Raw genomic sequence first — 17677 nt, forward strand, 5'->3', positions numbered from 1 at the left:
GAAAACAATGCGAAGCCACATTGCTAATTATGTTATCAGGTGTAAGACCAAGACTAAATTTAAATAAATCAGCTCATATTTTTACAGGTTTTTAATTGAGAGCACGTTTAAGTACATAAGTATTGCTCTTACACAAAAATTTTTGAAATGGAATATTTTGATATTTTTGTATACTAATTTCAAACTCTTTGTCATTTTTGAGTTTCTTATTGAAACACCTTTGGTTGAACAGTTAAGTATTGCTATTCCTATTATTCCTAATCCTATTCCTATTCATACACACACATAAAAGTTTCCTTCAATATAACAAATACAGGAATTTCAAATAAAGGCTAAAGAAATTATTAAATTATTGTAAATTTACTGCAATCTCCATTATATTTTATATATGTATTTGTTAATAATTAAATTGTTCGTGACATTGTTGAACGTGACCATGACATCAAATTAATTCAAATATAATTTTCATTGTACATATTGCTTCAGGTGTTATAAAATTCTTAAAACTATTTCATTAACATCCGATTTTTTATTTTACCTCATCCGAAATTCTAAATTTTCAAATTCATTATGCTGATAATTTTCCTATTTATACAGAATTCCAATTCAAATTAACGTGAAATCAATTAGAAAATTTGAATTTAATAAAAATTACAGCAAAAAAATTTAAATTTAATCGTAATTGTGAAAGTTTTAACTTTACGTAACCACAAATATTTCTAGGAACAATAAAATTGTTTTTACTAATCACCAATTTTTTTTAAATCATCTGATTACCTTTATTCTGCAATATTCTTTTTTATATATTTTGAATGCCTTCAAGTATTTATTTGATTTATTTAATACTTATTTCAATACACACATCTATACAAAAAATTCTTTTATATAATAAAACAATATTGTACATACCATACCTACATAATATACGCATATAATAATATCGATTCTAAACGAAGTCTTCTTTAAATATGCAATTTTTATATTTTTATTCATGAAGGATTTCGCATCCTCCCCCTCCCCAACCTACCATTATAACAATTGACATTAAGATTACAAAAATTTGTTTTTTTGTTTCCATAAGTAAATACTTAATATACTTTTTACGAGCTTTAGATTTCAGAATTTTTTTTTTTTTTAATATTTTCTTTTTCTTTTCCGCAATTGCCATACTATTTTTATTTTAAGAGTTTATTTTCTTTTTATTTTTACTTATTTTTTTCAGCTCCTCTCTTCCTCTCAAAACAGGAGTTTATTAAAGTCATAATTTATCTCTGAAGAAAATAAAAAACAAAAAATAATATAAGAGAGAAAAAAATTACGACAAATGAAAAAACATTTGACAGAATCTGAACCAAAATCGATATTTTAAATCACTAAATATAAGGAGATAAAAGTGTTGAACAAGTTTTTCTCATGTTTTTACATATATACTTGTATCTATATGCAAATATGTATATGTATAGAATTTTTACATAAATTGTAGTTTATATATTTTACATTTTGGATCACAGGAACTAATGATTTCAAACAGTGTGGTATAAAAAATAATTCTTTAAACTTGTTAATTTAAAAGTTTTTTTTTATTTATTTTTAGTTTTTGTTTTTATTTTTTATTTTTATTTAAGCGTTTTCTTTATTTTCATTTTCCTGGCCTCTGAATAAATTTATGTAAACATTTTATGAAGTATTTTAATAAAAATTTATTTTAAAAAATAGACAGGGTATACTCGTATTTAGAATAAAATGCATGTACATTTGAAAAATAATCACTTATATTGGAAGGGCGATTGTTTACGATGATAAAAATTCGACAAATTTGGAGTGTTTAATAATTATCTAAATCGTTAAATTATTTTAAATCGTTCCAATATTTTTAGCAGTCAATTGTAGTTAATTATTATACTAGATTTAAGCGTCAAAGATAGTAGCGGCTAAGTAGTATTAATTTGCTTTTGCCCAATCAACGTTTCATAACATAAGTATATTAGTTTAATTGCATATATCATAATTACTTATTTAATTTAATCACCCTTATTGTATCGAACTACTACGAATTTCATATTGCGAATTTTGTAGTAGTAGAATTGCATTTTGAAATTCGTAATAGAGATTCTCGTGCGTAACTTAATTTGACATTCACAATAAGGACGAATATATCTAGAATATGCATTTGAAAATTAAACAAAATTTGGCGGCAAGAAGCTCAAAAAGACAACGATATTAAAATGAAAATTGTCATTTAATCCATTACGCAAAAAATTTTAAGGCAAATTCATATTGGTTTTTGGAAGCATATGTTAAAATAAAATTTCTGAAATTTGATAAGATTTGATCTTGATATTTAAGATTATAATTTTTATTTATAAATTTTAATCCGCGCAAATTATTAATAAAAAATTTTTTATAATTTCAATAACAAGACACTGTTTTTTTATGAGATTTGTTGGAAACTGCAATCACGAAAATTTTATTTAAAGTCCAATTTAATGTTTTAATGTTTGCCTCTTTATTTAGATAAACTCCGACAGGGACACCCCATATAAATAACAATATCCAGCTTTGTAGTCAAAAATAGTTATGAACTCAGTTTTAGGCTCACATAGCGATTCTGAAATAAATACAGGCCAGGAAAAATTACAATTGTCAAGCCATTTCTTGTGATATACGTTAACAATCGAAAATTATTTGATTACCTTTCTAATAACAAGTTAAGAAATTGTCATTGTTAATTTCTTCTAGTTATACCACAATTCGGATTCCGGGTAACAATTTAACTAAGAATAAATGTATGGATTTAACATTTAATTAGATATAAATGGTTCAAAATTTATTTGCAATATTAGATTTTAAGTTTTTATTTAATTTAATTGTTATCGGCTATGTAGGGCAAATAAATAATGTCAAAATTATTTAAGAAATAATAATTTGAATAAATGGAATAATTTTTTTCTTATAATAATTACATATGTTAAACATTTATTTATTGATCTTTTTTATTTCATTTCATTTATTCATTTCATCTCAGATGCCAATAAGAAGGTAGGTATGTAGAGCAAGTTTATTCTTAACTAGTAAATTTAAAGGCAAAATTCCAGGTTTTATATGTATATTCTCTAGTAGGAGTCTTTATATTGTGGCCGATAATATTTTTTACACCCTTGTTTTGCGCCAATTGCAACAAATTCAAGTCCTTACTGTATAGTCATTGTCTCGTTTATTTGACCACCATATGTTACAGAGCTATTAAATATGCTATAATATAGTTGATTTTTCAAATTATATAAGGTACCCGTGAATATATGCAATTAAATATTCCCGGTTTCTTTTTCTGGCTTTTTATATCTGCAACTCATTTAAAGTATTAGATCCAGAATTACTTTCAATTACATAATATTGTTAATTTCTATTTTATTTTACTTTACATTCAAATTTACTTTTAATATGTTAAAGTGCACGCTAAATGAAATCTTAAACACCTAATACGTATTATTTTGTATACAATTACGTATATGTATAACTGTTATATACAATTTCTATACTTATATTATATATTTAGATATATTATTCAAAAGAGTATTTTAAGGGGGGAAGAGAGATATTATTTGATTTTTCCATACAAAATCTATTAATTTTTCGATGAATACTAGTATAAACGTAAAGCTTTGCGTATTTGTTATTTTGTTATTTAAGTTATTCGTAATAAGGGAAACCCATATTTCACGTGGAAAAATTTCAATATGCTGGAAAAGAATTTTCACATTTTGTTTTCATCGTTTTCTTTGTTTGTTTATTTTTCGTTTTTTTTTTTGTTTTTTACTCTTTTCTTTTTTTCTTATATTTTTCGTTTTTATACTCTTTTCGGTTTTATTTCTTCTTCTCTTATTTATTTTGAACAAAAATTTTTACTAAAATCATTCCTGATTACTATAGAATTTTTTTTTCTCTGTTTTTATTACAATAAATAACTTTGGAAAAGTAAAAGTTTCGGAAAAATTTATTTGTTTCTTCTTTTTTTCTCTTTGTTTTTTGTTCTTTTATTTAAAACACTTGTGACAAATAAATCAATACTTTTTATTTTTCCGATTAGATGAAAATAATTAATTGGGATTTTTTTTTTTTTTATAAAAAAAAATATTATATAATAGTTTTATCTATACAAATAAAAAAAAACCAAAACAAAAGTGTATGTATAGAAGCAAAAGCGCAATTAAATACCTCAAACTCTCAAATTCAATTTCATTTAAAAGAGTAGAAAACTGATTTTTGAGAACTTATTTTTGTCTCTGAATAACAATAACTCAAGTTTACCTAATACAAACTCAATATGCTACACAAACTTTAAAAAATCTTATACAGGATATTTCAAATAAGATGACAAATAATTGGATGAATCAGGGATGATGTATATCAGGGGGGGGGGGGGGGGTGAATATACTTGTTTTCGACCTGCAGCCCGTTAAAAAAGAAGAGTCCAGATTTTTTCTGCATATAACTAAATATTTACAATATCGGAACCACACAACCTGCATTTTTAAATTTTCAAACATTTTTAAAATCTTGCATTTAATTTAATAATATTCTTCTTTTAATATTAAAATCTTATAGAAAATTTCCTTGAGTTTCTGCATATTATGCATCAATAATTTCTACTGTAGAGATTAGAGAGAAATAATAAACCGCATCTTATAATCAAAATTTGGAAAACTTGTTTTTTAGTCGCAGCTTAAATTTTATGAAATTAAAAACTAAAAATCATCGGAAATTTAAATAAAGTGCAGCTCAAATTTAATGAGATTATGTGCTCCATTTTTACACCATACATATGATTATGATTTGTTAATCATCTGTGAAAATTAAAAACTATTCTAAAATATTATTTCATAGAAAAAACTATTATTATATTTTTTTTCCATTACCGTGAATTTTCATATTAATTAATTATTTTTTATTCGTAAATCATTCCTATACAATAAAAATTCATTGAAATTTCAGTACAAAAAAAAAAATTCTATAGAATAACCCAAAAAAAAACAATATGGACAAGTATAACAGAAAAGTAATCAAATTATTTTGAACGTTATTACAATTAAATATTATTACTTTTTATTTCAATAGCTAGGCTATATACCAAATTCATTAAATTAAGTGAATAACTATATTAGTGGCCTGAATTGTTTATAGTATGATTTGAAATATTTAAGTGAAAACTATTTATAACAGTTATTGTTTTCTATATAATTTTCTAACTAATCGATAAATTGTCTCAAATTAACCAATTAGTCACCCATTTTTATTTTTTCCTTTTAACGTTTTTTTTTTTTTTGATATTTTTATTATAAAAGATATAACAATGTAATTGCATATAATTAGGCAAATTACATTAAAATTGTATTAATAATAATTATATTGATTTCCTTTTCTTTTTTGGTTTTTTGTCATGAAATTTTTATACCCGTAAGAACATATGTTCGAAGAGTATTATAAATTTGTCTTACCGTTCAAATTAATTAAAGACTAAGGCCGAATTCTGAGTCGATTTAGCAGTCTGTCCGTCGTCCGTCCTTACGATAACTCAAAAACTAATTGAAATAAAAGTTCACTAAAATTTATCAAGCTACTTATATTGGTAAATGCCTGAACCTTATTTAAATTGGATATGATCAAAGCCATGATTCGAGTAGCTGTCCTACAAATTTTTAAGCTTTTTAGCTATATTTTAGAAATTGGAGCTATATGATATCGAAATTTCGCGCAAACAAGTATATTATTGAGGGCGTTATGTGTGGTAAAAGTTATTGAATTTTCTTGATTCTTTATGATAGCTGCTATACAACTTCAACAGTTGATTGGTTATATTTTACAAACTAGTTAGGGTATAATACTGAAATTTTGTATAAGTAAATATGGTAATAGGGCACCCACTTTCGTTATAAAAGTTAAGATATCATGAGCGCTTATATAGCTGTCATAAAACTTCACAAGTCATTTGACTTTATTTCAGGAATTAAGCTATTTGAAGTTATAATATCGAAGTTTATACTTGAAGTTATAGTATCGCAAACAAGTACATTATTGGAGCTATTATGTATGGCAGCGATCGCTAAATTTCTTCATTTCCTGTGGTAAACTAATGAAATTACAGTACTGCATTACTTTTGCATAAATTAATATCGTAATACGACAACTATCATTTCCATGTGAATGTACTAGTTCAAAGGGTGTTATAAATTCACCAATAAGCTAAAAAGTTCGTACGGTTATCACAGAGTTGATATGATTAACTCAATTTTTTTCGTTTTATAAAAAAATTTTATAAGGTAAATTTTAAGATACTTATATAGAAACTCGTACAAAATTCGTATTTTTTTTTGTTCAGAAAATTTCATTTAAATTTTAAAATTAAATTTAATAAATTTTACTTAAATTTTTTATTTTTGAGTGAAAAATATATCACTCAAAAAAAAAAAAATTAAGTTAATATTTAAAGAGATCGAGAAAATTTATCATTTCCTCAATTAATGAATTTTCAATATTTCAAAAGTGAAAACAGAAAATATTTACAACTTTAATGGACTTTCAATACGTAAAACTTCCTTAATGCTTATACATACATACATACATATTGGGAAAATAATATTCTGTATCATTAAGTTGTATGTATAATTAAAAAAGTGTATACTTATAAAAAAAAGAAAAAAGAAAATATAAAATTTATATGAAAAACAATATTCTCATATATTTTTTGTAAAAAAAAAAAATATTATACATGGAATGCAATTTTTTATCCTCCCATATCTTCGATTTATATATAAAAAAAATTTTCGCCTCAAGCAATGCAGTTTTTAAATATAATAATAATATAAAATAATGTTGTGTGTTCGAAAACTCTTTATTATAATGTAGAAAATTATATATAAGTATATAATGTATATAAGCATATATATATCTTATATATAAGGCATAATGTATTGCTATGAATGACTAAATTTTATAAATGCCAAATAAGAATTATGCTGAAAATGCTCAAGAACTTAAGGTTACCTCAAAACTATAAAAACGTGTGAATTAAGTAAAATATCCGAAAATCCAAAAAAAAATATAATTTTATCAAATTTATTACCCAAAATTTATCTAATTTCAATTCTAATAACCGAAAAGAACAAGCTCAAGCAATTTGTTACAGTTACTTTAACTCTGAATTAACTCTATTTGATTCAACTTCAATAGTTGTTTGGTTTATATCTTAGAAACTAGTTGAGTATGTAAATGGTAATACCAGAAACTAACATTTCCGTGCAAACGTATTTTCGGAGAGTATTATAAATTCGCCAATAGGATTAAAAATTCGCACGGGTATTACAGAGTTAATATGGCTAACTCTATTTTTTCTCGGTTTCTTCAATATATTGAAAGCGCCTTATCTCTGAATAAAAGTTTAAACTAATACACATAATTTTAAAGATTCGCCCTCTTCATAGAAAAATGTATTGTATAAGATATTAATTTTATTTTTAGAAACAGTGATTTAGTCGCTATTACTTTAATGTGATTTGAAACCCCTAAATTATATTTATTGAACTGCTCGGAACTAATTGCTGCATTAAAAAATAATATTAAACATGTTAATGGTGTATTCTGATTGATGTCTGCAAAAAAATCGTTAAAAAAATTAAATCCTCCGAATGGTCCATCTTAAAATACAGCCCTTATTCCAATATTTACCCGAAATTAAATGGCAAAGTTTAATTTATTAATTGAAATAAAAATTTTTTATGTAATATTAAAATTTTCTTGAATATTCTTGAAAAATTAAAATTCGTAAATATTAAATAAATTTTTTTTTTTTTGTCGCAATAAAAAGACATGCAATATTAACCACAATATTGCAATTTTCGTAAATAGCCGCTTTTAAAATTAGACGTTCATACAAGCATACATACATACATAGATAATATGAAAAAAATAAATCAATAGGAAAATGGAATTAAAAATTTTTAAATTTTTTTTTGTTCTCTTCTTTGTTTTTCCATTTTTCTCTATATGATATCATTATACACATTAAAAATGCACACATGTACATACTTGCTATCCAATGAGCAAAACAAGAAAAAAAAATAAATTTAATTTTAATCCACCATAGTATTTATAGTATAAGAGATTTTTCTCTTTTATAAATATATTTTTATATAATATGCTTACAGTTTGAAATTTTCCTTAAATAAATATAGATTTGTATGCGAAAAAAGAAAAATTATCATAATTCATTTTATAAAGAAATTTTCATTTATATTTTAAACTATACGCATATGAATAAAACTATATTCAGAGATTTACATAGTATATGTGTATATGTACACATGTATGTATATGCATGAAGGAAAAGCACACACATGTTGCGTTAATTATAAAACATTTCCACAACATTTTGGCAAAAGTATGTAAACAAACTAATTTACAATTAAGAAAATTTCCTATAATCATTTTAAAAGAATATATTTTTTTTTGTAACTACAATAATAATATGTGGGTACTTCAGATCTATATATACGCATATAAAATTATGTTATATATATACAATTATATTTAAAAATATTTAGCAGTATGTAGTAATATAAATATTGAATAAAATTTCTATACATTCTAATATATCATATTAAATGTATGTGTATAACAGTTTGTAATAAAAAAATAAGTGCATATTATTATTGTTACATATGGTTACATGATATATTCAAATATATATATATGTATATATTTGAAAGAAATTAAAAATGAAATTAATTGTGTAATTTTACCAAAAAAAAAAATTTTTATAATTTTTTATATTAATATTACATATAGCTATGTAGCTAAGTGTAGCAATAATAAAAATAGAGAATTTTACAAAATCATGCAATATAATATGTATAAGAATTGGACTGGAATTTTTTGATAAATATTGTCGGAATTATTAAGCAATAATTAAATATTAGAAATTACATGAATAATTTGAATAAAATAATATTAAAAATAACAAATTATTTTTCGTATACTTTCTATTAAACGTATAGCCAATTGCATTTAATATTTAAATGTTATATTAGGTATATGGAAAGGATATAATATACTATGTATGCATATCTATAAAATAACATGTATATACAACTAATATATTTTCAAAATATTTTATTAATTTAATATTAAAATACTCTAATTTCATGTTTCAATGATAATAGTTTACATAATTACTATGTATATATACAATTTCTAATTAACTTAAATACAATATTGAATTAATAATAACAAAATATAGAAAAATAAGCAGAAGAAGAAAAAAAATTAATTTGTTATAATTAATTTTTTATTATAATGCATTCTTCAGCTATTATAGGAAAAAATGCACAAGTAAAAATTAATATAGTTTTCAATAAATCAAGTTTTTAAAATTGAAAAATTTTTTTTGAAAAAATTAAAAGACTAGATGCAAATAACACACATTGGGAACAATAACGACAAAATTCAAATATATAATTTCGACTTCCGGAATTTAAAGTATTTATAGCTGAAAGTTAATTGCTATCGAAGGCGAAGAAGAGTGTATCGAATGCTACGTCGGTATAGAACTATTCTACAAGTATATGAACAAATATTCTGTATCATTTTGTTACAAAAAAGCTTTATACATATATATTAAAATATAACAGTAATAAAAGCAAGTTTTCGGCTCTGCATTTTTAACTTATGTCATTGTTCTCGCATATGTCCGATAATATATGTGACGTACATATAGATAATTATATGTATGTAAAATAAAATTTGTAAAATGTTTCAATGTTAATTTCAATTAGAAAATCTGTTATATTTCCTTTTAAGAATTCTTTTAAACATAATTAGATTTCCGAAAATTCAGTATATTTTCCAATTTTTTGAATTTAATTATTTTTCTTAATTTTTTTGAGTTTAGTTTTTCTCACTTCAATTGGATCACCTTAATTAAGTTTGTTATTTATAGACGAACATAATTTTTCATATACGTTAGACGAATATTCTTTAAATTAATTAGAAAGGGTGTAGTTTTACTGGTACTGTAATGTTTTATAAGAATTTTATATTCCATTGTTCAAATTGAATAAAAGCTCCTCATCTTTCTTCTAAGAATATCTCACGTGTTTTAATAAACATAAATGTACAGCTAAATCTTTATATTAAAGCTATATTTGACGATTTTTGATAATTTTTTATTTGGAACAAAATTTGAACAAATTATTGACATTAGACTTGTGAGTTCTATTTAATTTCCGAATTTTCAATTTTTTATTTTGTAAAGTTTAAATTTAAATATATTTTTTTAATAATGCAGAAAATTATAATTTCTAAATTTCTGAAATATTGAAATTTTTTGAATTTTATACTAAGTAGAGTTAGTCGGTTCTAATTTTTATATCCAAAATACAACATTTTTAGTCCATATATTTGTACTTTCCAAAATATTTAATGAAACCACAAATTAAATAAGAGGGAAAACATAATGTTTTGACAAATTTACAAAAAAACAAAATATTTACTTTAACAATGAATATAACAAATATTTTGTGGTTAAATTCAAAACAAAAAAATTAAGGTAAAACAGGAAAACAAGAAAACAATTTATTAAAAATTTTATTTTAATTTATTTAAAAAACTATTATTAATGGATTTTATTGCACACACATAATTGCTAAAAAACAATTTTAAAATATTTGAGTATTGTATAAAAATTAAATTGCAAATTTTGGTAAAATAAAATTAATGGTAAAATTGGTAACTGAACATAATATTAATTTTTAAATTTAAAACAAAATATTATTATAGCTATACAGAAATTATTTTGATTGTTACTTTTAACAAACAAAATTTTAAAACAGCTGTTAGAATTTTAAATAACCATGTTTCTTTTAGAATTACAACCATAATTAACAACAATTAATCCTCTATATCAAATAATAACAAAACAATAATTTAGAAAAAAAATTTTTACTACACTTGAATTATTATTAATCAACTCTTATATATGGGAATTCTTCGGTGGGACACTTCAATTTGAAAACTTTATTTAAATTAGGATTCCAATAATCTGATTTATTTGATTTAGGCTCCATTAAATTTTGCCATAGTCCTAAAGCAGCTTTTAAAATAAAAAATGAAAATTAAATAAATAGCACATTTAGAATGAAATTAAACAGAATTTCTTTATACCCATTGCATGTCCCAATTGACTAAAATGGAAACAATCAAATGCCATATACCTTAAATCGGCTATACCTTCTTTCTCATTCACAAAATAAGTAACATTTGTCATAAAGGGTTGATAAATAGCAGCAAAATCCTGAAATTTTTCACATGAATTTCAACCTATATAATAAATTAATATTTAAATTTCAATTTACATTTGTATGAAATTCTTCCATATTCGAAATCTTCTTGTCTCTTTCATTCCATAAATCAACACCTCTTTTAACATAACCCAATTTTTCAACTGTCATATGTGGTTGAAATAAACAATGACATCCAGCTCTATAAATAACATAACATCTAATCGGAGAATTTGTTATTTTAAACAAATTCGTATAATCAGGTAAACCTACTACATTGACAATTAATCTTGGTACATGATCCCTTAAATAACGTAATGTTTTTATTAATTCTTTTTCATGTAAATCAACCCATTTTTCATAACTCTCATAATGACATGAATCTGAACAAAAATCATTATTTCCAATAAATATTGTTATCATTTTCCAATGATTCTTAAAATCAACTTTTCCATCATTTCTCATTCGATTAATTAAAACTTTAGCTTGAAATAATAGATCAGGTGACATTGTCATCGGTTCAGCCAAATTAAATTTAGAACTTTTATCAATTGTTAAACCATCACCAGTTGAATAACCATATAATTTTGGATTGAACATTTTTAAAATATTTGGTAAGGTAACATGTGTAAAATATGTTCCTTTACCACCACCCGACCATGCAATCGAACGAAATTCATTAGCGAGATGCAAAGGTTGTGTTGAATATCCACCATTTGCTGATGAAAGTGAATCACCCATAGCTCCAATTATATCTATATCACCTGGTCGTAATTGATGGACTCTTGTTGGAACAGCATCACTTCGTTTTCCCGGTCCATCTATATCACAAAAAAATTTATCAACATATTCTGGACGGATTTTTTCTAAAGCATGTTGTGTTATCTAAATTTGAAAAAAAAAAAATTTTATATTAAAATTTGAAGATATTTTAATTTCCGAATACTTTCAAGAGGGTGATCGAAAATTAAATAAACAAAATATAAATTACATAAATATTAAGTTCTCTTATATTAATATGCGAATAAGAATTTATTAAACTGTAGGTTCTAGATATATAAAATTTCAAATGCGAGTTAGATCATTTTTCCATTCTTATTCCTGTACTACAATGAAATACCTCTAACTTTCGGTTTTCTTCTTCTAAATCTCGTATACTACCGGTTGCTATCCAAAACCATCTTCGAAAAAAATTATATATAGGACGACCCAATTGATCAGAAATTCTTCTAAAAGCTGTATTTCCTCTTACTTGCGGTTGACTATATTGACTATTAACGGACAACACAGCAATCAAGAGTAAACTTAGTTGAAATATTTTCATTTTTAAATATTTTATTTAATATCACGAAATTTCAATTTTTTGCTACTAATTCAATCGAGTTTTAGAACTTGACTAAATTATTTTCTCTGCCGAAAACATTAAAGTAAAAAAAAAAAATTAAAATATTTAAGAATTTTTCTTTATATTTTTAAATATAACAACGGAATTTGAAAAAAATTCCAACAATAAATTTTCTAATTAAGGGTCAAACGTTATCCAATAAAAAATTTTCGACTCTACTACTATTTATATCTACATATATACATATATCTTTAGAGCATCATTTTATAGGAATAATCTTGGAAGGGAAAAATTGTACAAAACATTTTGAAAAGGTTAAGGTAGTTAAATTTTAATTACTGTTGAAGATTTATTAAAATAACTTTATACTTGTAAATCTTATTATGTATATAATAAAATTACTACATACACATTCACAAAACATTTAACGAAATTGCCACCTTTAGTAAATTTTTATTATAAAATTCAATTATAGAACATTTTAAATTTCATATTTTCACGTGTTTAATTAAAAATTCTCATTAAAGAAGCCCTTCTGGAATTTGTTAATAAAAATTGTATAATACACAAAGGTTGCATAATGATATTTTGCCTCTAAAATACAACAAACTCTTCAGTTTGGGTATCAGTGGAATTATTGTAAATTTTTGCCTACAAATTCAAACTCTTCTTAATACCACACGTTTTAGACATTTAGTTTTAGATTGTATTTCCTACACTTGTATTTCCAGTTTATTAAGAGTTTGAAAACAAAATTTGACAAAAATTTTAGTCTATGTTAACATTATAAAAATCGTCATATGGTAACAACATTCTTTTATAAAAGCAAAAACTTTAAGAATAAAATTATTATATAAGATTTCTTAATTTTAGTGTACATAGTTATGGTTGTATATACGTATTTGTGTAAATAATTATTTTTATATACAAATGAAAATATAAATCCAAATACAATATAAAAATAATGTTCAGAGCTATGTGCCTCTATATTTTTAATTTAGTTCAATTTCATTTAATATTCATTAAATTATATACAATATTAGTGTGTAACAATTTAGTATACTCAAAGGTTTATATAATATTCATTAGATGCATTAAAAGTTGATTATATCAATTCAACTTTAACATAACACTATGTTACTTCCGGTCTAAAATCCCAAATGAAACACTTATTATTATTATTACTCTTTTAAATTATTGTTGTTTAAAAATGTTTAAAATTATTACAGTTTTAACATTGTATCTATTAAAATATTATATAATAAATCTTATTAGTAGAAACAATATTGCTCCATGGGAAATTTTTATCAAATAAATTTTGTACGTAGCTCTTCAAAGTTTTAAATAAAATTACTTACGTGAACGAATCTCGATTTTTAATAAACTTATGCAGGTTGATTTTCTAATTATATTAGAATAAATTATCTTTTACTTTCCTCTTTCCAAGTTATTTTTCCTTACATACTACAAATTGATCGGTTCGGTTACTTATTTCTTTAATCCTATAAGCTTCATCGATTTATAAAAGCAGTACTACAATAACAGTTTTATAGAGATTGTATGAGTAGTCTTATACCATTAAAATGTCTAATAAATTAAATTAAAGCTTAAACAGCTGGAAAAAATTGAGCTTTGTAAGAGAATTTTGGAAGTTTCCAAAAACTTTCATGAGAAATTGTCGGAGCAATAAAAAGTAATAAAATAAAAAATAAAGAAAATTGAAATTTTCTATATGTCCATATTTTCGAAAAAAATCCTGTAAAACCTAATAATGCGCGATTTTTTATTTGAAGCCTTCTAATAGTCTTTTCAAAAACTTTGAAGCTTCTATCTTTTCTGGAACGGAAGCTATAAGCGAAATTCGGTATGTTAAAATTTAGCTAAATTTTGCTGGAAAACGGTTCCAATTTAACATTATGTTCCGAGCAAAAATTTTACTCATTTTCGATCCTCTATCCGGAACCGAAATATATGGCTCCTAACTTGTTGCCAAAACATCTTGTATATTCTTACATTTCAAACAGAAAATCATTTAAAATTTATCATTAAAATTATCTGTGCAACTTGTACTAAAATAATCACTCCAACATTCCTCCTAAATATATGCAACATTATATGATGATAATAATTGCTGTTATTTAAATATTTTTTTCATTTAAGACTTAATAATGGTTAAACCTTAATCATAAAAAAATTATTCAGATCATCTTAATTACTAAAGGGAGCAATGCTTGTTAAAATATGAACTACCTATGCTATTTAAATCAATTCATTTAAACGATGATTTAATTTGAATAGTAAAAGTTCACTCTAAGTACAGGGAGAAAAAAGGGAATTAATTAATTGAAGCTGTTAATATAAGCTGGATAATAAAACACACAAACAAAAAGAACTAATCTGGCAAACAAATATCTTTTATTTAACGTAAGCATGCTTAGGATTTGGCAACTAGGCGTAATTCTAACCCTGAAATTTTTATTTTATGAGTGTTAATTCATGCTAGACCAGCCGAGAGATTTTAGTGCAGTGCTACCTACTATAAAAATTTTGATTCCAGATTCTAGATTCTGAGTTCAAGATTCTGGTTTCAGCTTGAAATAAATTGCTTATTAGCTTACATATTATGTTTACTTTCTAAATAAAATATGTTGATTTTTCTTAATGTTTGAAATGCTTTTATAAACCACATTTCTACCAAAAACTTGTTTTTCTGTTAAGTATAAATTGGGACGTGTTATTCATTTAAATACATCAGTTTTTTAGATTTTCAGAAATCCGAAAAAATTTGATGATCCAATAGAAACGAATATGAAACAGTGAATCACAACAATGTTTTCAGTTCATTTCTAAGTAATTACATATTAATTATTACTGCTCTTCTAGAAATCAAAATTAGTGCATTTAAAATTTATTTAAATTTGTAGCCTCACTGATGATGGAAATAACAGAGCTTCATAATTCATGAAGAACACAAAAATGCATTTCAAAGTAGAATTTTTCATTTATAAGAATAGTTTTAAAATTTTACGATAATAGAATTTTCTGCATTTTTTTCTTAAATATCTTTCTCTACACTTCTAGTATTCCAGATTCTTTTTCAAAATAACCTTTTTTTAAATATTAATCACTAAAATAAAGCCAAATTAAATTAATAATATATTTTGAATGCTTACTTTATATTTATACTTTGTTAAGAGTTGTTCTTTTACATACATACTTATTACAATTTTGTTAAATTTTATTCATGATGATTATTTCTTTTATTTTCTCTGAAATTAGGTCTACTTATCATTTCAAGATATCCGAATTGAGACATTGCTAAACCAATAGATCTTCCTGCACAAGCTCTAAAATTTGTATTATTCTCAAGATCAGGTTTATATGATTGCTCACACTGATATAAATTTTCTTTAGTTTTACGGAGGATTTCTTTTGCGTTTTCTTTTTGTTCTGGTGTAAGAGCTGCAGTATTTAAACGATTTTCAACTTTTTCATAAAATGGTCTCGAAAACATATCCAATTCTATTTTATTGTTTCTATTGTTTGCCTTGAAAATTATTTAAAATTATAAATACTTAAAATTTCTAGAAAAATATTTATATATTTACCGAAAGGACTGTAGAAACGGCAACAATTAAAAAAACACAAAAGGTAGCGTTCAATTTTCCCATTGTTTCACTCTTCAAATGAATAATTAATATGCAAGTAATTCTCCAATAGGATACTAAACACTGAATAAAATTGTGGTCTTTTTAAAGATTTTTTTCCATATATTTTTTGCTCTTTTCTTTAATTTTGTAATTAATACTGGTATGTGCGCTTGCATATTTAGTTGCAATCAAAAAAAAAATTTGCAAATGCATTTATAATTTTCGTTTAAAATTACATTTGAATACAAACACATTTTCATTAAATTAACCAAAAAATGCTGATCGAGAACAAAAATATCATTAAACGTGTAAAAATAATTTGAAATTAAATGAGGAAAAATATTATTATGTTAAAATACACTTGTTCATATCTACAAGAACTACTACAAAAAAAAAAATTACTTAAACATTCCTACATACTATGTAAGTATATAAAGTAAATATTTCAACATTTTGTTATAACATTATGTTATCTTTTAAAATTATGTTAAAAGTAAATTACGAAATGAGGTTCCAGGTGTTTACATAAATAAAAATATAGAACTTTTACTTAAATGTTCTTCAAATATATACTGTAAAAAATTACTGCAATTCGAAAATTCATTAACCATTAGGACGAAATTTTTGTTAAATTTAATTTCTAAATTAGCATGATTACTAAATTTGTTAAAATATACAGTTTATAGCTTGCAATAATGGCTTCTTTATGTAGGTAGGTACTTTAAAAAGAAATAATAATAAACTTTGATTGTGAAAGAATCTGACTCATTGAATTTTTATAACATCGTTGTAATTTGCAGAAATACGTACATACATATGTACTCCTTAAGCTTGCGTGTATGTTAAAAACTTTCCTGTTCCATAACTTCTTCTTCTTTTGGCTCTATAATTCGAGGTAAACTTTGACCTTCTTTACGATCTACCTCCAACTATCACGATCCTTTGCTGTTGTTTTCCACTTTATGATTGTTAGTTTTGCGGTATCATTTTCAATATTTTGTTCCCATCACCTTCTGGGTCTTCTGTGTCTATTTAAAATAGATGTTGCTCGCAGAATTTGGCCACAAAGCCAAATTCTATGTTCGTCCATTCGAATTACTTGGCCTGCCTACTTTAAACGCTGCGGCTTACTAAACCTTATTATATCCTCTTTAATTCGTTAAGTTCATCATTTATTCTTTTCCTATATTCGCTGTTTTCTAGAATTATGGGCCTAAATATTTTTCTTAACATCTTTCTTTCAAATATTCTTAAATTATTTTTATCTATTTGATTCAGGGTCCATGCTTCGCAGACATAAGTTACTACCGGACGAATAATTGTTTTGTAAATTAGAATTTTAACTTGTCGCG

The 17677-nt window shown here is 23.8% G+C and overlaps 2 protein-coding genes across 2 annotated transcripts; both read right to left on the bottom strand.

The window, feature by feature from the left end:
- Nucleotides 1-11012: 11012 nt before the first annotated feature.
- Nucleotides 11013-12654, bottom strand: LOC129614420 (phospholipase B1, membrane-associated-like). The gene is made up of 4 exons (XM_055529010.1): nucleotides 12451-12654; nucleotides 11406-12215; nucleotides 11215-11344; nucleotides 11013-11143 (listed from the first exon to the last, which is right to left on the bottom strand). The coding sequence occupies exons 1-4, from the start codon at nucleotides 12652-12654 to the stop codon at nucleotides 11013-11015; spliced, it is 1275 nt and encodes a 424-aa protein (XP_055384985.1).
- Nucleotides 12655-15818: 3164 nt separating this feature from the next.
- LOC129614392 (uncharacterized) lies at nucleotides 15819-16545 on the bottom strand. The gene is made up of 2 exons (XM_055528968.1): nucleotides 16284-16545; nucleotides 15819-16222 (listed from the first exon to the last, which is right to left on the bottom strand). Exons 1-2 carry the CDS (start codon nucleotides 16344-16346, stop codon nucleotides 15914-15916), a joined length of 372 nt encoding a protein of 123 aa, XP_055384943.1. The 5' UTR covers nucleotides 16347-16545; the 3' UTR covers nucleotides 15819-15913.
- Between the last annotated feature and the right edge of the window lie 1132 nt (nucleotides 16546-17677).

Source organism: Condylostylus longicornis, unplaced genomic scaffold, assembly GCF_029603195.1.
Source record: "Condylostylus longicornis isolate FDR11 unplaced genomic scaffold, ASM2960319v2 ptg000107l, whole genome shotgun sequence".
Lineage (NCBI taxonomy): Eukaryota > Metazoa > Arthropoda > Insecta > Diptera > Dolichopodidae > Condylostylus > Condylostylus longicornis.